This window comes from Castor canadensis, chromosome 4, assembly GCF_047511655.1.
Source record: "Castor canadensis chromosome 4, mCasCan1.hap1v2, whole genome shotgun sequence".
Taxonomy (NCBI): Eukaryota; Metazoa; Chordata; class Mammalia; order Rodentia; family Castoridae; genus Castor; species Castor canadensis.
The window spans coordinates 53,871,559-53,893,622 of NC_133389.1; the positions used below are offsets into that span (position 1 = coordinate 53,871,559).

The following is a 22,064-nucleotide window of genomic DNA, read 5'->3' on the forward strand; positions in this document are numbered from 1 at the left end:
ATTAAAAAAGAAGAAAATGACATATACAATAAAGCCTATTGTAACAATGTATGAAGCATTTATCTTATACAATCTCTAATTTAAAAAGTCTAGCACATAAAACATACATTAAAAAATGCTTGTTTATCATACTATATTATTGGCTGCTGTTATGAGCTGAATGGTTTCCCCAAAATTCCTGAGTTGAAGTATTAACCCCCAGTACCTAAGGAGGTTACTAGCTGGAGATAAGGTCTTTTTATTTAAAATTAGACTATATTCATCATACAGGGGAGATTCATAGTGACAATTCCAAATAAGCTTATATTGTATATTGGTTAGATCACCCTCACCATCCCTCCCCCTCAAACTCCTCCCTGCCCCACTAAAAGAAGTTGCAAGAGGTTTCTTTGTTCTATTTCATATAAATATATAAAGTCCATCAACCATATACCCTCACCTTAATCGCCTTCATTTACCCTCCCCCCTTCCACAAGTACCCCTTCCACACACACTGTACCTTTTTACAGTTCTTTCATTATTAATATTTAAGCCAGTGTTTAAAGGGGTTGGTCAATGGATCCCTGCTCTGAGTATAGTTTACTTTGATCTGTTCAACTCCTTCTATTTGTCTCCTTTACCTCCCACCCCCCATTTTTCAACAGCTTTCAGTACATATCCTTATTTCCTCTACCTTCACAGATGTTAAGCTTTATGATATTGTTGACACTCTATCACTCTCTTTTCCTTTCCCTCTTTCTCTGAGTTCCATAGGGTATTTCCACTGTTATAAACATGTTCTACATATGAGTTTGTATATGATCATGCTTGTTTTTGTGTATATGTTTATCTTTGGTTCTGTCTTCCACATACGAGAGAAAACATGTCTCTTGTTTTTCTGATCCTGGCTTACTTCACTTAACATGATGTCCTCCAACTGCATCCATTTATGTTCAAACCACATGGCATTATTCCTTGTGGCTGAGTAAAACTCCATTGTGTATAAATACCACATTTTCTTGATCCATTCATCAGTTGGGCACCTGGGCTGTTTCCATAGCTTGGCTATTGTGAATAGTGCTGTGATGAACATCAGTGTACAGGTGTCTCTGTTGTACCCTGGCTTACATTCCTTTGGGTAGATGCCCAGGAGTGGTATCATGGGATCCTGTGGCAGATATATCTTTAGCTTTTTGAGGAATCTTGATACTGCTTTCCATAATGGTTGTACTAATCTGCATTCCCGCCAACCGTGTATAAGGGTTCCTGTTTTGCTGCATCCTTAGCAGCATTTGTTGTTACTGCCCTTGAATATGCCCATTCTAACTGGGATGAGATGAAATCTTAGTATAGTTTTGATTTGCATCTCTTTTATCACTAGGGAAGTTGAACATTTCTTTATGTATTTACTGGCCATTTATACCTCTTCCTTTGAGAATGTGCCCATTCTTCACAGGTATGTTGATTCTTTTGGGGGCTGAGTTTTTTGAGTTCCCTATAGATTCGGAATATTAGCCTGTTTGGAGATAAGGTCTTTAAAAAGGTAATTAAGTTAAAATAAGGTCACTGAGTATTCATCCAACACATGTCCTTATAAGAAGAGATCCAACTCTGCTCCCTTAGCAGGAACCACAGGCTCTGGGCTTCACTTTCCATGTTCAAGGCCATCTACGATATTGCTAATGGATTTATTAGTAAGGCGATTTATGGTGCTATAAGAGTTTGTACTAATGGCATGGCTGAGGCCTGGGTGCTTTCTAGAGTAATCTGCTCCATGATGGAGACTTTAGGAGACTAGGATGAAATGCGTACTCTCTAATTCAACCCCACTGACCTCTGCCCACTGCTCTTGTTGGCTTCTTCCTATTTTCAGTTCTCCTGGGATCTGGGTCCTTCCTTCCATCTACTAGTCCAATGGTCCATTTTCTCTGTAATGTTCTGCTAGTACCTCCAGCCTTACATGCGTCTCGTTTCTGTTTCTGACATCCTCCTTCCATCGTACAGTCCCACCACATCATCACCACCTGATATTGTAGTCATGATCCTGGAGTATCAAGGTGGTTGTCTCCTCCCCCCCACCATCCCCTCTCTTTTTGGGAGATACTTAAAGTGACCTTTTCCTTCCTATTCATTAATTCCACTGTGTCTTTTGTCTTCCTTAAGTTTAGCTACTATGTTTGCTGTTTCCTCAAGGACATTCAGCCCTACTTGACCAGTTTTGCATCAAGGCTCTTCACAAGTTGGTTTTCTCAGAACTTTTCACATGCATTGCCTGAACCCATCTGTGAAATTCCCATTTAACCTGAATGTCCTCTGCCCAGGTCATTCCAGATGGAATTTTCCCTCCTTCTCTGTCTTTCAGTCCTTGTGTGTTACCGAGGACCACTCCCCATCTTGCAGTGCATCCTGTTTGGCAGAGTCATCATTCAGGGGTATTTAAGCAAATGCATGTGCACCACTGTTGGAAGTCCAGTGCTCCAAGGCCAAGATTTTGGGCCTCAAGAGAGATCAGAATGGAGAGGTTTTGGTGAAAGGTAATCTGCCTTGTGCCCCTCACCTTCAAAGAGGTGCCTCTCTTCCCAATCTACTTGTCAGGTGGGCTCTGGCTGCTACTGTGGAATGGTGGTGGGGAGAGCCATCTTTCTTGATTGGACTGACACTAAAGACTGGGTCTGTTGGGTCCCTCATCTGTAGGCTTATCCTGTTCAACCTGAGGAGGCTCATTTAGCCTGAGCCACTCAGGAAGAGAGGACGGTGGAGTTCTGCAACCTTTGTGTTAAAAAATAGTGTTCCAGAGATACGTATTTTGGTGGGTCTGGGGTTTGAACTAAGGGCTTTGTGATTACCAGTGGCATTCTACTGCTTGAGCTACACCTCCTGCCCTAGAGATTAATATTGGAGAAGGTGTCACATATGTTTCCTCATAGTGGATTGTGGAAGGCAATAGTAAAAAACAAACAACTGACAACATGTAGAAATAAAAAAAAATAGAATTAATTTTTCTTCTCAGCTCTTCATTTTATTTATATGATTAACCTTAGGAATTGGAAACTTCAATTGCTTTGGAAATTCTTTATCCTTTTTCTCTTAGAAATTTTTGCCAATAATTAGTTTTTCAAACACTCATACCTGGGGTGGTTGTTACACTTACAGGAAAATTAGTTTATCTTATTTTCAGTTACAGGAAATGAGTTTATCAGCAAGCATGAAATGTTAACTGTTCAGACCTTATCTCCTTGTCCTCATGGTCCGGTGTTCCAGAACACTCTGATATCTCAGAGTCCTAAAGACATACAGCTCATTTACTGTCTTTCTGAATCCAAGACCTTCCTTACTTGAGGTGACAGTTTTTCACCACTCTTATTTCTGGGCTGGGGTAGTTTACAGGGTTTGACTATTCCCCTATGAACTGTAAATGGCTGTTGGATGTCCCCACCTATTCCAGATATATACTGTTGCTTATCTGTAGAATGGTATCAAACATGGATCGCAAAGTTAGTACAAAACACCAGCAAACACTAGTTTCCAGATCCTGTGATGGAAGAGGGTGTGGATATGGGTGCAGATGCAACTTTTTGCCTTTGATAAAAATCTACAGTCATATTTGTGATCAACTTCTCAGCTGTGTTAGTATAAAAAATCCTATCTTTTTATCTAAAACATTACAAATATCCATCATACAAAGGATAGTGGTCTCTTTCTTAATAAGATAAAGCTTATCAGTATTCATGGCTGTGGATAAACTGGCAGGTGCACAGTTATTGATGTCTTTACTCACAGCTGCCTCAGCTTTTCAAAAACCACTGGCAAGGTGGTCTTCCACTTTCAGATGGTGGGTTATGTATCCTATAGATAAAGGGACTCAGATAATGTAGTTTTCTCACTAAAATGAGCTAGAAATTTCCTATGTTTTTCTTTTTTAAAAAAGTTCACCGAGGAAAAAGAGCTAAAATCATTGTAACAGTCAGCACTAGACCCTTGGACAAAGATTATTAATGCCAGGGTTCATTTCCTGTAGGACCTGGGATGCTGGTATCATTTATTAGCATCTGGGTGACCTAGTGCTGTTGGTCTTACTTTAATCTTTCATTGGGTGGCTGTTGAAGAGAAAATAAAATGAAGTAAGATGTAAGCCACCAAAATGAAATGACAGTATGAGCTTGAGCAGTAACAACTTAAAACCAGAGTCTAGAACATAGCAATGCCACATATGGTGTCACCTGGGATGACCATACAGAAGCACAACTAAGATTTGTTTCAAATTGAAATTGTAGCTAAACTCCAAGGCCAAGTGAGTGGCTCCCTTGCTTGGGATTCTGAAATGCCAGGGTACCCAAGTGGCTGGTAAAGCCACCACATGCCACAAGCCAACAACATCAGGATTCTGAACAAAACAACCACCTGTGTTTCCAGATGCTGGAGTTTTAGGAGCCTTGAACATCTGAATCCTCAAGCAATTCAAACCAGACAGAAGACTTAACATCACTCTCTTTTCTGCTTCAGCAACTAAACTACAGACTTTGCAAAGTGCCCAACTTGTATCCTACCCAAGACAATTTTCAAATGTATTTCCCAACAAAGTTGCTGGTGCTTGACAGAAAGTAGAGAAATGACTTTAATCCTTACTGCCATCTTCAATCTTGGAGATAATGTTAAGAACCTCTTCTGGTGAGGTAGAAAAACAGACATATAATTCGGGTATTTTTATTCTCATTTAAAACTCTATTTTGAATGCAATTAATCAAACATTTATTAAGCACCTATGTGTTATTTTCCAGTCACTATAGCAAAATACCTGAAATAACTGACTTAAAAAGAAGAAAGGTTTATTTAGGTTTGTAGATTTGAAGGTTTCAGTCCAAGATCAATTGGGTCCATTGCTTTTGTGCCTGAGGTAAGGCAGCACACCATGGCCGGAAGCACAAGTGGAGCAAAATATTTACCTCATGACTGGGAAGTAAGAAGCAACTTGCATCTCACAATCCCTTCAAGGACACGCCCTCAATGACCTGCATCAGCTAGGCCCTTCCTCTTCAAAGCTGTACCACTTCCCAACAGCACTGCACTGAGGACCAAGTCTTTAGCACACAGGCCTTTGAGGGACATTCTAGATTTCATATTATAGCAATCTATACTATGAAAAATGTCATTCTCCTTCACTGAGATGAAAAGGGATGTGCAAATTTAAAAAAGTAATAGATATCTGACAATCCTTTTGAAGAATAATTTAATTCCTGACCCTGAGCAGAAGAGAGCCACGAAAAGTCTAGAAAGACATGGAAGCCCTTTGTCTACACAGTAGGATGTATGTAAACCACTGTTTGTCACCACCTGGCCACATCTGCTTCAATGCCTTCTACTGGCTGCTCTTAAGGACCCCCTGACACACAGTCTTGCCTGTGGAAGTGGAAAATGAGGGGGTGGTTGGCCATGAGAAACACGAGGCCTCCTGCCCAATCTGTTTCCTGTCCTTCCCGTGCCAGTTCAGCTCAAATGTCAATCCCTTACAGAAGACTTAATGAACTGCACTTCTAAAAACAAACTCTCCATCATTTCAACCTCTAGAAACATCTATATTTTCTCTGATGTCAGCACAGGGTACCAGGGAGCCATGGAGGAAGCATGGGTTTGGGAACTAGCACTGGCTGTCACTTACTACCGATTTTCACGTTGGACAAGTTACTTGGGATCAGTTTCTCAGCTCCCTTTCTTTGCAAATGGGGAATGATAATACAATATGCCTGTCTTATTTGTGGATTTATTACATGCAAGTTTTGACTGAGTATGTTAAAAAAAAATTTAAAGAATCAAAAGAAATTTCAAAACCAAAAATTTTAAGTTCCCACAAGTGCATTATGTAGCTCAGTTACATGGAGTTGATACTCTCAGTCAGTTGTGTTTAAATCATGCGATCTGCTGAGTGTTTCCCTGTCCTTTATTTTGGAAAATCTGCATCCCAAAAAGCCAGGTAAGAGTTGAGAGGCACCAGAAGCTAGGCAGAATTGTGGGAAAAATGAATCAAACGTGTAGCACAGTACAAACTCTATGCATCCTGAGCATTCATGGGTTTTCCTCAACAGTGGTCTCCTTGGAACCATAGACCCACAGATAAAAAGGGTCTACTGCGATTCCGATCTTAAAGACATGTAACAATGAAAACAGACAACATATCTGAGCACTCAGCAGCATGACTGGAATACCGCAGACGTTCCATCAGTGTGGACTGAAAACATGAGTGCTGGCAGCACCTAAATCTGATTCTTCTCCAGGGCTGGCACAGAAGCCAGCAGGAAGGGCTTGTGGATGGAAATCAACTATAGCCCTGTCTGTTATAAGATTTTATCTTTTATGCACATGAAGCTCTGTTTTATTTTCCACAGCAAAATATTGGTGGCAGCTACAGCAGAAGGGAAATCTTTATAGGAACTGAACCTGTCCACACAGGGTGTTATGCTAACCCCATACTAAGCAGGGCACTCAGTACCTTATATTATCCCATTAAGTCCTCAAAAGGTAACACCAATGAGGAAACTAAGGCATAGGGAGGATGAGGTGCTTAGCATCCTCCAGAGCTCTTGTATTTCCCATTGAACCTCTGCCTCTCAGAAGAGCAGAGTGGGAAGTGTGGGATTGTGCAGAGGATGCAAATGCTACTGGGCTCAGCTTTCAGAAAAAGAGCTCAGGGCTGGATGGGAACTTCCTATCCAAGAGGGTGCGTGAGAGGTCCTCTGGGAAAGTACTTAGGATAAAAACTGTTACTTACAACCCATTAAGAGTCGGGGTGGGGGTGGGGAGGTAGAAAGGCTTAACAAGGTTTTGGTTTAAGGATGCAGAGGTGACTTTCCAGTATTCAACTGTGACTGATGGTCTACTTCCACATTGTCATGTGACTTCAGTGCAGCTTTAGCTTCCACTTCTTAATGAGGCAACTGTCTTAGGTGGCTGAACTGTAAGCAAGTCGACATGAATTTCCTGGACAGCATCAGAAGCCCACATAAGCCAACCTTAATCCTTCCTGCTCCATCTTTCCCTCCTTCTCAGGGCTGAGCTCAGCGTGTGTAGAAAGAGGAGAGGCGCTTGGGATAAGGAAGTATGGAGGGAAGTGTGGAATGCTGCCTTCAGACACGAGTTCTCTGGAAATCCCTGCTAGACTGGAGGCAGAAGTTTCTCAGATCAGCTCATAGAAAGTGCAGTGAACACAAGACCGGGAAAAATGTGATGGAAAGCATATGTGAAAAAATATCATTCAGAAACTGAGCTGAGCCAAGATGTTCCACAGACACCAAGAAACTTCATTGCTTCTCCCCATTTACCACATCTCCCACTTACCATGTCTAAATGAGCCTCTCTGGCCACCTCCCCACTCTGTACCATCATCCAACTAGGTGCTCACACTATAAACTCACAGCCACATACACCAATCCTACATCCTATATCTAAGCTCCATCCACACAACCCCAAACCCATATTGGCTGACCCTTAAGGTCTGGGTAAGAAATTCCAAGGTCCTGGGTACCAAACACAGTTCAGAAGTGGCTGGCATGGGCTCTGAATAGTCACTGATCCTGTAAACTTCTCACCTTGGTGAGGGCCTGGCCAGGGATGCCAGTCAGAACCTCCTAAAACACAGCCTGAACAAGGGGTCTTTGTTGTCATCCCACTGCTCCCATTCTATTCCAGTCACACACAGCTAGACTGAACCCCTGCCCCCACACTTACCCCACCCCCCGCCAGAGTCTGTTCTTCCCCCAGCACGGAGAATGACCTTTAGAAAATACCAACAGGATCATGTTGTCACAGTGTGTAAATCCTTCCCCTCACACTCACAATAAACTCCCACTTCCCACATTTTCTATTCTCCTTCTGGCAGGGCAGAGGACAGGGAAGAAGGCCATGCATCTTCAGTGACTGTCCTTTGCAATTAATGGCATGGTCTTTGGTACTAGACTACTTGGGTTCAAATCTTATTTAATACTTACCATTTGTGTAAACTTGGGCAAGTTACTTTTAAACCTGTGTAAGCTTCATTTCCTTATCTATAAATCAGGGATATTGTAAGTACCTGTTTCATAGAGTTCTTGTCAGGATTCACTGGGATGGTTTGTTGAAAGTATTCAGAATACTTACATTCAATATTAGCTGATAAAAAGAATCACTAATTATGGAACATTGGCAACTCTACAACTATGAGTTTTCATACACTTACTTAGTTGACCAGCCATGCTGTCTAAAAACTGAATGTCAGAAATTTCCCTGCAGAAGGCAAGATAACAATTAAGCTGGTGGAATCATAAAACTATGAAATTACTAGCTAGAAAATATGAGAACACCCTGGAATAAGAATGTCTAAGATATCACAAATGCAACAGTTAGAAAGCTCTTATTTTATCATGATGCACATTAGCTACAATTTGCCTTCATTCTGAATTTAGGAGAAGAAAAAAAAAGAACAGACCAAGCATTGAAGATCTTTCTTGCCATCTGAAGTCTCACCCCTTATTTAGACTGTGACTCATACTTATAATTTCCATGGCTTTTCAGGCAAACTTCCTCTAGCTATGTCTTCTGTTGATTCTATCTTCCATTAGCTAGCATACACTGTGCTGCATCACACAGGTATTAAATTATCAGGTCATCCATACCCTTATGCTGGTCACTGACACAGCTGTTGAGCAGGGTCTTGATGGCTATATGCCATCTGGACCTGCTTCCAGGCTCGTGGGTGGTCACTACCACTTTTTATTCTTGATCATTCAATCAGTGTGATAAACAAACCTTTGAGTGACGCCCCAATATCTCACGCCCTTGTGTGATCCATTCCCTTTCTTTGTGGAGCCTGTGACTTGCTTATAATAAATAAAATATGGCAAAGGTGATGGAAATCGCCCTCTTGATGTCACTCAAGGCTTCACTCTATCAGACTAGACTCATTGTTGTGACTCCCTTGCCAGCTCTCAAGTTACAGTATTGTGAGGTGGCTGCAGGCTAGGAATCATGGGTAGCCTCTAAGAGTTGAGGAACAGTCCCCAGATGATAGCCAAAACAAGACCAGGAACCCCCCATAGGCTCCAGAAGACACATTATGCCAAGAATCCAAGGGAACACGGAAACAGAGCTCTCTTCCCCAGTCCAGTTTCTGATGAAACCATAGCCCTTAATGAGCCAGCAGTCTGGTAAGACCCTGGACCCCTGACCCACAGAAACTGTAAGAGGATAAATGGATGTTAACTTAAGCTATATAATTTGTTTTATAGTACGACCAATAAATCCACCCAATTCTGCAATAATTCTCCAATTATTTCCCCACCTTATTCTTAGGATACTACTGCCAAATGCCTTGATGAAATCCAGATATGTTGTTAACCAGCCTAAGAGCTCCGTCAGTGTAAGAAATAAGGCTAGATTCACCAGCCTTCTTCTTAGTGACCTCTTTCTGATGATTGCAGCCTTCCTGAAACTTCAAATTATCTTTTTGTAATCTCTTTCTTGGGCTTTAAGACAAATTCCCTATTCAATACAGTGTGAAGAGTCCACTTGTACCCCTGTTTTGAAAATCAGGATATTAGCTTATTATCTGTCTTCTGATACCCTAAAATTATCTTTATTTTTAAGCTACCTAAGGGCAAGCACCATCTGGTCTTCTTTGTATAGCCCAAATAGTTGGGCACTGAATCTTCCATAAAGTACCTTAAAACCCGTGGAAGAAGTTTACGACTGGATAATGTTAATATATGGTAGCTACGAATCTCCAAAAGTAGTCAATCTGAGTCAAGGACTTTGAAGTTTGTATGGATGGCCTAATCTTGCTTTTAGAAGAACTCAATATATGTTGGCATAAAAATAGCTAAGGTAGGGCTAGCAGAGTGGCTCAAGTCTAGCAAGTGTTGAGGCCCTGAGTTCAAACCCCAGTACTGCCAAAACCAAACAAACAAAAAGTCAGGTGCTGGGCTCATGCCTGTAATCCTAGCTACATAGGAGGAAGAGATAAAGAGGATCATGGTTTAAAGCCAGCTTGGGCAAAATAGTGTGTGAGACCCTATCTCGGAAAAACCCATCACAAAAAAGGTCTGGTGGAGTGGCTCAAGGTGTAAGCCCTGAGTTCAAACCCTAATACTGCAAAAAAAAAAAAAAAATCGATACTTAGATAATCCAAATTAACCAATCTTGCACTCACCAACTAATTAATGGAGCATCTTTACATCTCCATTCAAGACGTGGAGCTTAATTCTCTTCCCCTTGAGTGTGGACTGAATTTAGTGACACACTTCTAAAGAATGGAATATGGTGTGTGATTTCTGTAGTGTATGACTCCTGAGGCTAGGTCACAAAAGGCACTGTGGCTTCCATCTTGCTCTCTCCCTTGGATCACTTGTTCTGGAGGCAGCCAGCTCCCATGTTGTGATGACACTCAAGGAAATTCACATGGTGAGGTACTGAGGCCTCCTAAAGAGCCATGTGAGCAAGCTGTGCTGGAAGCAGACCCTTCACCTCAGTGGAGCTGTCCAATGGCTGCAGCCCTGGCTTATAACTTACCTACAACTCGACAGAATCAGGACCAACCTGCGAAGCTGTTCACAAATTCTTGATCCACAGAAACTGAGATAATCAATATGTATTGTTTCAAATTGCCAAATTTTGAGGGTAATTTGTTTTGCAGCAATCGATAACTAATACAAGCACTTGCAGAATTCACTTACCTTGTAGTATTGTAAAATTCTTGATGAGTTGACCATGCTTGGAATCCACCAGTTTCATCTCTTCCATAATCACTGATAAGTTGGCCACTTCAGTGTCTAACCTGGACCTCATCATATCTTGCTGCATCCTGAGAGAAACAGAATCCAAACGGATGTTGGCCAGTGTATTATTCAAGGAGGTCAGGTCATCCGTGTGTTTAGTTAGCGTATCCGTGCAAGTGGTCCTGACTTCATTCAGATTGCTGGTCAGTGTCCGCAGGTGGTGGGCTGTGTAGCTGATGTTGCTAATGATATTCACAATATCTGTCTCAAAGAGCTGGAAGCGTTCCTCCAGCTGGCTGAACTTGATGGCTGTTCTATTCTCCGCATCCTTGTGTAAGTCCTGAAGATCCTTCAGGTTCTGCTCGTTGGACTGTGAGATAGCAGTGATGTTGTCCATCTGCCCTGTGAATGAGCTGAGCTGGCTGTTCATATCCTCCAGGGTGTCATTGTTGGCTTTGGCCAAGGCAGAGTTGTTGGCAGCCAACGTCTGCAAGCTCTGCACTTTCTCCTTCAACCAATCGGTGTCCTTCTTGGCTTGAAGGAAAACTTGCTGCAGATTTTGGAAGTCATTCTTGATTCGCTGGATAGCCTGGCTTGTGTCATCCACTGACCGCTGCAGATTGGCGATGAGGTTCCTCTGCTGCACCTGGGTCAGGTTCAGGTTGTTGAGGTTCATAACGACCACGTTGTGGGAATACAGCTGGCTCTGTAGGTTGCCCTGGAGCACGCTGGTGTCTTGCTGCAGATTTGTGACATAGCCGTTGTATGCCTGGAGGGTTTTGTTTACAGTGGTGATGAGGAAAGAATTATTCTCCAAAGTCTCTTTCAGTTGACTCTGCCTGTCCACCAGTGCATCCCCATTTGCCTGCAACTTCTCCAGCGTATCTTTGTTCTTGCTGGTTTTTTCTGTAATCTCGCGAAGTTGTTGTCGAAGATCCAGAATATCTGATCTGAAGGTGGAAAGCTCTGAGTTGGTGCTTATAGCTTTCTTCCCAGTTTGGTCCCCTGGAATAAGAAGTGTTTGTTACTTAGGCTGGTGGTATGGAGAAATGTTTGGGCGAGGTCAAAGGTCAAGATCCCAGACATATAACTGGTACTCACTCTGTCAGATATAAAACCTGTTGTCTATGTAGACCACTCTGCATTAGAATTCACATACCTATTAAAACTGGGTCCAGCTGTAATCCTAGCTACTTGGGAAGCTGACCAGGCTAGTTGGGCAAAAAAGTTTACAAGATCCCCTATCGATGGGAAAAATAGCTAAGCTTGGTGACACACACCTGACATCCCAGTGATAGTGGGAAGCATAAAATATGAAGATCGTACTCCAGGCAGGAGCAAAAAAGATTAGAGGCATGGCTCGAGTGATTAAAGCATCTGTCTAGCAAATTTAGAGGCCTGAGTTCAAACCCCAGTTCTGGGACCTGGGGAATCAGAAAGGATGATCAGCACTAGGACTGACAAACCTGGGTGAACATTCTTCTCAAGGAAAGACAGCGAATTTACCAGATTCTAGGATACCAGGCAGAGTATTCTTGGAAGCAAAAAAACCTTTAAATTCACCAAAGTTCTTCTCTAAAAAGCTAAAATAGGCTGGCACAGTGACTCAAGCAGTAAGAGTGCTTGCCTACTAAGTAGTGCTGCCAAAAATAAATAAAGAATGAATAAAAAGTTAAAATAAAAAATCAAGGAAAAGAAAATGATGGAATCTTTTAGTTTATAAATTAACTTCTATAATTCTTCTCTGAAGTTTAAAATATTTTGAATAGGAATTTACTGAGCATTTTATCAAAGAGCCTTTAATAAAGGGTATTAGTGGCTCTTTTCAGTTAGGATTGGTCTTCGATTTTATTTGGTACATAGAAATTGGGGGTAAGGGGTCAATAGTCAACTCCAAAATTGGTCCTTAACTTTAAAAATAAGTACTTGAAGTAAATCATGAGGAAAGACTCAACATGCACACAGACATGAAAATTCAGTGTACTACTGGATAGGAATTTATAGCGACACCATTTGAAAAGGGGTCATCATTTATATAAAGTACAGTTAGGGCATTCCACTCAATGGTTCACTCTTGTTGCAGGTTACCTAATTTTTTCAGGTCACTTTCCACTGCTGTGAGCTTGTCATCATAGGTTTGGCGAGATGTCTCCATGCCACCTGTGACATTCTCCATTTTCTCTACAACTAAGACACAGAGAACAATGCATCAGTTCACATACCTGCTTATGTCTAATTCTTCAATTTCAAGACAAGAGACCATTTCACTATAGAATAAAGGAAACAGATTGAAACAAAAAGCATAACTGAAATTAACATGGGGAACGCAGGCTGGGGCTGTAGCTCAGTGGTACAGCACCTGCCTAGCATGTGCAAGGATTTGGGCTCAATCAGCACTAAGGAGGGAGGACTGGGAGTTCAAGGCCTGTATGGGCTGATGTAGTGAGACCCTGGCTCAAACTAACTCCCCTCCCTGCCCCCCCCAAAATGGGAACGGCTATACATTAGAAAAATAACTTGTCACAGAACCCAATTTATAATTTGCTTGTTGAAAACAGTATATTCTTAATTGTTCCTATGATTCTGTAATGTCTCAGAAGCTTCAAAAAATTGTTTGGAACTAAAGTTTTAATTTTATGTGTTAAAGAAGTCCTCGACCTACAGTAGCTTCTATGTTGATTTCTGTCCATGAAGGCATAGAACACTGATCATTTACAAAATGTCATCACTATCAGCCTCCTTAACATGGCAGGTGGAATTCACACCTGGGCTCACACCAACTTCCCCAGTAGCTGGCACTGCAAGCACGTGCCACAGTGCCTGGCTTATGATGGTCTTTGGTATCAACAAGCTTCTGTTTAGTCAGGAATTGAAAGGGATTTTTTTTTTTAGTATAAGTCTGTTTTGTATAGTAATTGTGAGCTAATTTATCAGGTTTATTTTATTCATCAAGTATTCCATCATGCATGGTGGTGTGGGAAGATTCTCTTGGCTCCTCTGAGGAAGAAGGAAGTTCCCACGTGTGTGACACAAAGGGAATGGCTCGGTGGGTCCTGGAGCTGTGCCTGGAGAAGCTCTCCACGCTTCCCCTCAAGCATCTCCAATCTGGCCATGGTAAAATATGTGCATTACCCCAAATGCTCATTCTCACTAGAGCCTTTCCATGGGTTCTCTCCCCTAGAATGTTCTTCCTGGCATCTTTCCTGAGTTAAGTTCTCCTTGCTCTTCAGGACTCAACTTTCTGTGGGAAATGTTTCCTAAGCCGCATCTTGCAGAATTCTCTAGGCATGTAGCCCGTTCCTTATTAAAGGACTCTCGGTACTGTGCTGTTATGGTTTGTTTACTATGAGATCTTTTGGGGCAGGAAGTTTGTACAAAAGCTCCTCACCTCACAGTGGGATTGTGTCTGATAAATCCAGTGCTGAGTTGAAATATCCTCAGCTGAAAATGCCAAACATCCTAGCTTAGCATTATAGCAACTGTAGTGTTGGTTGTTTCTCTTTGTGATTGGGCAGGGTGAGGGGGGAAGGGGCTGACTGGGAGCTGAGGCTCCACTGCCACTGCCCAGCATCACAAAAAATGATCATGCTGCCTGGCACCAGTGGCTCACACCTGTAATCCTAGCTATATCAGGAGGACCAAGGCTCAAGGCCAGCCCAAGCAAATAGTTCACAAGACCCCATCTCCAAAAGAGCCACAGCGAAATGGACTGGAGGTAGGCTCAAGAGGTAGAGTGTCTGCTTTGTAAGTGCAAAGCCCTGAGTTCAAACCCCAGTCCCACCGAAACAAACAAAAAACAATTATCATACTATACTATCAATAACCAGGAAAACCAGCAAAATTCAAAATTCAGTTCCTACTGAATGCATATTGCTTTTGCACCACTGTAAGGTTAAGAAGCTCTAAGCTCCAGCTCTTAGCTCAGTGTGGCATTTAGTAGACATTCAATGAATATTTCTTATGCTGTGGAGGCATAGAAGACCTTGGCTGAGCTACAGGTCACACAGGCAAACACACAAACCAAACAACCAACCGGGGAAGCCTCAGCACTGGCAACAAGGGTGACATTTTGTTGAACAGTCATTGTTTATAAAATTGCTACATAGACACTGAGTCAACTTCTAACAATCTATCTTTGGTTGTGAGGTAGGCGTGTATACCCTAAATCCCTGGAAACTTTGCAGAACAAAATGTATCCGATGCATTTTAGCAAAACCAACTTTTTAAAAAATGAAATATGAAATGTTTATAAGTTTGGGCTCAGTTTTGATTTTGAAATTAAAACATATGCCTCAGTCTGTCTTCAAACCACACGCAGGATCTTAAGTCCTGCCCTTCTTTCCTGGAAGCCAAAGAAACCTCTCTAATTTTTCTCCCATTTTAGTTTACAAAAATACAGAACAGTCATGGACAGATAATTCAGGTGCTTAGAATAAAATGAATAAAGGCTTTCATTTTAAGAAGACCAAGGAAACTGTTAACTTTGTCTTTTGTCAGGCAAGGAAACGATTTGCCCTGCCCACAAGTGCTAATGAACCAGCTCCATGCACTGGGGTGTGTGTCTGTGTTTAAAAATAGGACGTTGGTAGAAAGCTACAAACTTCAGGTCCCGATGCTGGCAGCTGGCTTGTGAATGGGGACACCAGGCTGATCCAGAACCAACACGTATTATGCTACACACAGTGTTTCCTTGGTTCTTACTCTCAATTTACACCCAAATCCTCAATCAGGAAAATGGTGACAGAGCCACACTGTCTTATCCTAGAAGCTCCAACTGCACTAGCAGCCCGGTTTTTCACATCACCTTTATGGGAAGTTGTTTCTTGATGAGGATTTTTTCTTCAGAACGCTGGAGTTGCAGATACCTAAGCATACCTTCTTAATAAAAGCACTTGGGTATGCTCCCTTGGCCCAGCCTTGACCTCTCTTGTCTAGTTTCCACCTATTTCTAAAGTGCACTCCCAATCTCACCACCCCACATTGTATCAAGCCTTGCCTATCATTTGATTCCAGAGCACACCAACTGAGCTTCATTTGAATGGCACTAGCAATAGCCTCCATTGTCTCTACAATATAAGGAAAGTTCCTGTTCTTTGCAAGGCACACCACATGATCACCGCAGTTAATTCTTCCCACTCTTAAAGAAACTGAGGCTGAGATGTTCAGTAATGTCTCAGAATCACACAGCTTGTAAGTGACTAAGTGGGATATGAGGCGAGGACACCTAACTCAAGAATCCATGTTCCTTCTACAACTTCACATCACCTTTCGTTTAGTATTTCTTTCTTCAGTAAAGAAATCACTTGAAGGGAAAGACTGTCGCACATACACACACACTCCCTCTCCACCCCCCCCACCCCCCTCTCTCTCTCTTTCTGTCACTTTTTTCCGCTGCTGGAGATTGAACCTAGGGAGCTGCACATGGCAGCCCTGCACTCTACCACTTGAGCTATGCTCCCAGTCCTATACTAAAGTCACCATTGTCAGGTGTTTATTAAGCATCTGCTACAGTGCTGGATATAAAGATTCAAGAGACACAGGCCATGGCCATGGCCCTTGAGGACAGGGAACAGAGCACAGAGCTCCTGCCTGGTGCTCATAAGAGTTTTATCAGACTGATCATGGTGCTAAGAGATAAATGCTGCCTCTCTTGGGTTCCTGGGACTGTCTAGTAACAACAGCTACACTCCCCTGGGATTCAATAAAGTCATTTCTACCTTGAACACTATTTCAGGTTTCATTACAGAAACAGATGTAGGGTGTTTTCAGGTTCTAAAGTTCTCTACATTGTGAACTGATATGCACTCTGAAAACCCCGGTGGTCAATGCCTCTCAGCAGAGCTTAGTGGCAAGGCAGACATTCCATGGCTAGGAATGCTGAGAGAGAGGAGACCCTAAATGAGCAAGATTCAGGTTTCTGTCCTTTATCCCAACCACCTAAAGAAGGCAATGGGGTAGGACTTTCCTGTTTAGGGAATGTTCTAGAGAAAACAAAACCAAACTTAAGAGTGGACTAATTGACTAATGATAAAAAACCCAGGATGGAGGCTGCACCAAGAATGTGTTTCTGCAAAGTGGCTGACGTGCCTCAGCATCACAGCCACTCTACTAACCCTGTCTGGGTGACTAAACATTCTCTGTCTTGTTCAGCAAATTCTCTAGAAGAAACTTCATCATATTCAAACCTGTAGCTATAGAAGTGACATAAAAGGAGAAGTAAAGACAGTTTTAAGGAAAACAGTGCGGAGCTGACTTTGCCAACTCAGATGAAGGAGTTTCATTTCCTTTCAACTTCTGATTCAGAGAAACACCTTGCATTTCTTCACTGCATATTTTTCTTTCTTTTAATGGAGACAGTTTTCTGGCCATCAAAGGGAGATATGGGAAGGGAGATTAGGTCTTATCTTCCTGCCTCTTACTATGTCAGGTCACCAGAATGTTATCAGCAACAATGAGGGATCCCTGTACATGGAAAGAGAAGTCCATCTGAAAAACATCAACACTTTTGTTCATTAAGCCTGGGTTTGGAAACCAAAAGGACCTGTGGTATTATCTTTTCTGTCAGCAGAGGCCTGAGGGATAGAGGCACTGAAGGAGGGAAGGGGGACAAGATGTTATCTTGCCTGCCCTTGTACTTTCTCCCCAGATGTCCCTTCACCCTGGGTAAGATGACACACACAGGGCAGGTCAAGCTGATCTCTAGGAGTTTAGGTTTCTAGGTAGGGGCTGGAGGGGCAACAGTTTCCTTTGTGCAGACTGTTTATAGAGGTACCTGGATGTCTATTATTTGCCTTCATAAAAATCAGGCCTAATCCACCATCCATCCATCATCCATCCATTGCCTCCCCTTCTCCCTCCCTTGGCAATCGTTAAACTCCATGAAGCTAGGAACTAGTGCAAGATTTCATAAATAAAAGAAACTGAGGGTGGCAAGACAAACAAGCCAGACACATTGGCCACAATGGCACAGGGTGACAGGCTTAAAAGTAAAGAAAGAGCAACATGGGATCAAACAGGAGGCTCGTGTCTAGGGCTGGACTCTAACTCAGCTTTCAGGGGCTTCAAGCAGAAGTGTCTAAGTGAATTCAGGGCGAGAAGGAGCCATTTAGGTGGAGAACAGACAAAAGGGGCCCCAGGCAAATGGACCAGCACCCCAGTAACACATCAGAACTAGAAGGATTTCCAATTGGTAAAAATGAAAGAAATATTTGTATCTTAACAAACCTAAAAGTAATAGAAAACCAAACTTCAGATCTTCATAGTTTTGACGGTATAAAGATTCTCATCCTTATCTCAAAGCAGAGGTTAAAAAAAAAATTACAAAATGGGGTGTGGCTCAAGCGTTAAAGTGCCTGATTTGCAAGTGTAGAGCCCTGAGTTCAAACTCCAGTCTCACCAAAACTAAAAATTTTTTTAAAAATTTAAAAAATCACAAAACGTTATAAATTTGCGAAACCAGTCTGGTTCTCTTCCAGCAATAAATGCTTATGTCACTCCTTACTGAGCCCTGAGGTTAGTTATTAAATGGCTGCCTAATTTCAACCTGCTTCTTTATCTCGGCTCACTAGGAAAAGTCGTGGAGAAGTTAGTAATGACCTAAATAAGGCAGGAAAGAAGAGAGCTGGTCTGAAGGACAGGGGACAGAGACACCTTCCTTTTCTTCACTAGTTACTACCCCGCCCCTCAACCCAGCCCTCCTCATGACTTAACAGCCTTTCATAACATGTACTCTGTTTGTTGGTTCACCAGAACACTCAAGGGGGACCCGGTTAAAGGAACTCATCACAAATGGAGAATGACCAAAGTTCCCAAATTTTCATTGTCTAAATCCATCACCCAATGCACTCTATGATACATGTTGTTTTCCATGGATATGTCCTTAGGGATGGGGCTGAAAAGCCTGGACTGAGAACTTCTAACATGGTTTGCCATTCTCATGGCTAGAGCTTATAAATGCAGCAATAAAGGAAAAAAAGAAACAGTGGAGATCGGAAAGGTTATGGTTACAGTCACAATCAAACAAAAAGTATGGCAAAAAGTTAGTGCGACCCCATCTCAACAAATCAACTGGCATGGTGGCTCACTGTAATCTCAGCTATATGGAAGCATAGGTGGATTGTGGTCTAGGCCAGGCCTGGGCAAAAAAACTGTCAGAAAATAACCTAAAAGCGAAAAAGGCTGAAGGACGTGGCTCAAGTTGTAGAGTATTTGCCTAGCAAGTGCAAGGTCTCAAGTTCAAACTCCACTACCACTAAAAGCAAAAAGAGAAGGAATAAAGGAAAAAGTAAAACATCGGAGTCACTATCTATTGGGATCAGCTATAGTATAGGATGGATTCTTTTACCTTACCTTTGCTTATACCAACACCTTGAAAAGTCGTCCTATGGATACCACTTTAAAGATACAAAATCAGAACCTCTAAGGGATGATCGTTTATGACCAGGTTTTAGAGCCACACAGGCAAGCACTTGCTGAACATTCACAGTTGTGTTCAGGTGAGTAGGATCAAGACTGGAACTTAGACCATTTGCCTGAGAAGCCCATTCTCATTCTAATGTGCTATTTCCTTAGGAACCCACTAACCCCTAGGCAAGAGTGGGAGGAACCACAAGGGGGAAGGAACTCACGCTGAGTCTCTTCCTAGGTCAGGTCCAAGGCTAAGGAACAGAGAAGAGAACGTACCAGGATTCTGCTAGTGTAATCCATCAGGTCTGAGGGTGTGGTGAAGGCTGCTGAGACGAGTGTTTGAAGATCAAGACCTAGTCACCTCGGGCTGTGACCAATGTCTGTCTCATGTAAGTTCCACAGCTGTTTTCTATAGAAGGGCTTACGCAGTTTGTGATTCTGAATCGTGACACCTTCTACCTGTGGTCTCTGGGAGGTGTGCGGATGGGGGAACCTACTTTGTCTACAAGTCAGGAGGATTCAGGCAAAAATCTCCTCCTTCACCTTAAAGCAGATGTGTGTAGGCCTAACATTTTGGAAGGTGGCGCTGAGGTGATGGTGCTGCTCTTTGCTTAATTTGCAGTCAATATTTTCATGGCACTGTATGAAAACAGTAAATGTGCTAGAGAGGAAAAAGGGAATCAGTTGGCCTGTCCCTGAATGAGTAAGCTGTGCCACTGACCATCTTGTTTTGCTTATCCTCTGGTAAGCAGAGTTTTCCTATGTGCTGAGTCAAGGGTTTCCACAGAGCCTTTTAGAGATAAGATGAAAACAACAACAACAAAAAAAAAACAGAGGAAGAGGGAGCAGCTGGAAATAGGTAGGAAAGAGCAACAAAGAGGAAAGACAATGTTTAAAGCTCACAGAGGACCATTATTATTGTTGGAAGGTCCTATAGCACAAAAAGCTCAGACAGTGAAGGAGCTCCTGAGGCTGCTCAGTTTTACACCTGAGTTGTAGAAATGCAGTTCAGCAGATGTCCCTAGACTGAAACTATTCAGAACAAAATGCATTTGTATTTAACATGTATAGATAGATTTAAAAAAATAACACTCAAGGCTTTTTTCTTGTATTATTCCCTAAACAATTCAGTAAAACAACTGCTTATGCAGCATTTACATTGTATTAGGTATCACAGTCATCTACAGGTGACGTAAGTGTACGGAGATGTGAGAGGATGTGCGAAGGTTATCTGCAAACCCTACAGTCCATAGCATCCACAGGTTCTGATATCCTCAGAGGTCCTAGAAACTGATTCCCTCTGGATACTTAGGATCAATTGTACTTCATACTTCCAAATATGACCTTTTTTCATGCTTATTAATGAAAATTAACTTCCAAATTCCCTTGCTATTTGGAAGGAAAAGGAAAGGGTACTCACCTTTATATCCCAAAATGGCTACTGTGATGGTTAGCAAGGCACACAAAATATATAATAATATGATAGAAAACTTCAGTGCCCAGTTATTTTTACATTTGGTACATTGTGTTCCTTCCTGAATACCTGTAAGAGAAGTTTTAACAAAGTAAACAAAAACAGCATTTCAAATAGTGACTTTTTTGCCTTGGTGTTCAAGTGCCATAACTAAGAATAACTTTTACATCTGCCTTAGTGTATTACTGGAAGTATTTTAAAATTACAAACTCACTGCTGCAACAATGCAAGCTCTGTAATTATTACATTATGTAGTTTTGGTTGTATTTACTATAACTTTAAAATAACATATAACTTTGTCTCATTGAATAGCTTCAAATTGCATTCTGTTACAATTATAATTTCAATAAACAACTCCACAGGACAAAAGATTTAAGATAGTCAAATCCTCTTGCTTCAGACATTATTGGAGAGAAAGCAATTTGAACACAAGCAAACAAACAAAAACCTGTGACCTGTCCTTGAAATTTGTTTCACTATTAGAGCTGGTTCCCACTGGCTTGTGAGAGCCACTTGTTAAATTTATAGGAATTCTAGTCATTAAACTGATGGTAGCATGAAATCAGCCCTAAGTGAGTATTTACACCATGGAAACTGGCAAACACAACAAATTAGGACCCCCGTCTCCCTACCCCCAAAAAAGTAGTCTATCCACAGTCCACTGGTTGTAACATATTGGAACCTATCACATAAAACAGTTACTTTCAGAGTGAACTTCTTAATAGTCTATAACCATTTTGTGTATTGCATACACACAAAAACAGATACTCTCAGAATACTGTGACAGTACTGTGAATAATGACTATTGAACAAATAGAAAAAACAGACATCTTTGAGGAGGAGGTAAGTTTTTACTGCTTACAGTCCAGTCTAAGTGGTAAACCAGCATTCCTCCTCCGAGGGCCTCCAGAAACTAACGCATGAATAGGGACTGTTCCATTTCACTGATTAGAAACACAGAGGATGAAGACTATGATCATTTTAATGTGAAAATCACACTGTACAAAGGATCAGAATTTCAGGAGACTCCTTGTTTTCCTGCTCCACTTCCCTGAGTGTGTCTAACAGTGTCCCCAGGAGTGACAGCACTTAAAAGACTGATCTCCTGTGATTGTGCCCATGATTTCTGATAGGTAAGTCATGAGGATTAAGCCACACTCGAAGTTTCTGTCCTTTGGTTTGTAATTTTACACACAGTGGCCTTCTTTGGTGAACAGAGTTCTTGAGCTGTGTGTAATGCAAAATGATGACGGAAACACAGTACAATATGACTCCAATTTAGCTCTTAGGGGTCAAGCAAGCCTGTGGTGTTCTGGGAACAGACACGAGGGAAGGGGCCCCCATATGTCTGTCCCATAGCTTAGAGGAAGGCTTTGCAAAGTTTGGGGTGCTTCAGACTCACTCATGGGGCTTGCTAACACGCAGTATTTCTGATGTAGGTCTGAGAAGAGGCCTGAGAATGTGGA

At 41.9% G+C, this 22,064-nt stretch overlaps 1 protein-coding gene across 2 annotated transcripts in view; it reads right to left on the reverse strand.

The window, feature by feature from the left end:
- Positions 1–22,064, reverse strand: part of Colec12 (collectin subfamily member 12) — a 179,122-nt gene that overhangs the window by 13,777 nt on the left and 143,281 nt on the right. For both annotated transcript variants that reach the window (XM_074070203.1, XM_074070202.1), the window contains exons 3-5: positions 20,545–20,667; positions 12,807–12,905; positions 10,677–11,723 (exon numbers count right to left, since the gene is read on the reverse strand). In XM_074070203.1, the coding sequence (XP_073926304.1) occupies positions 10,677–11,723; positions 12,807–12,905; positions 20,545–20,667 (1,269 nt within the window). The remainder of the gene's footprint in view (positions 1–10,676; positions 11,724–12,806; positions 12,906–20,544; positions 20,668–22,064) is intronic.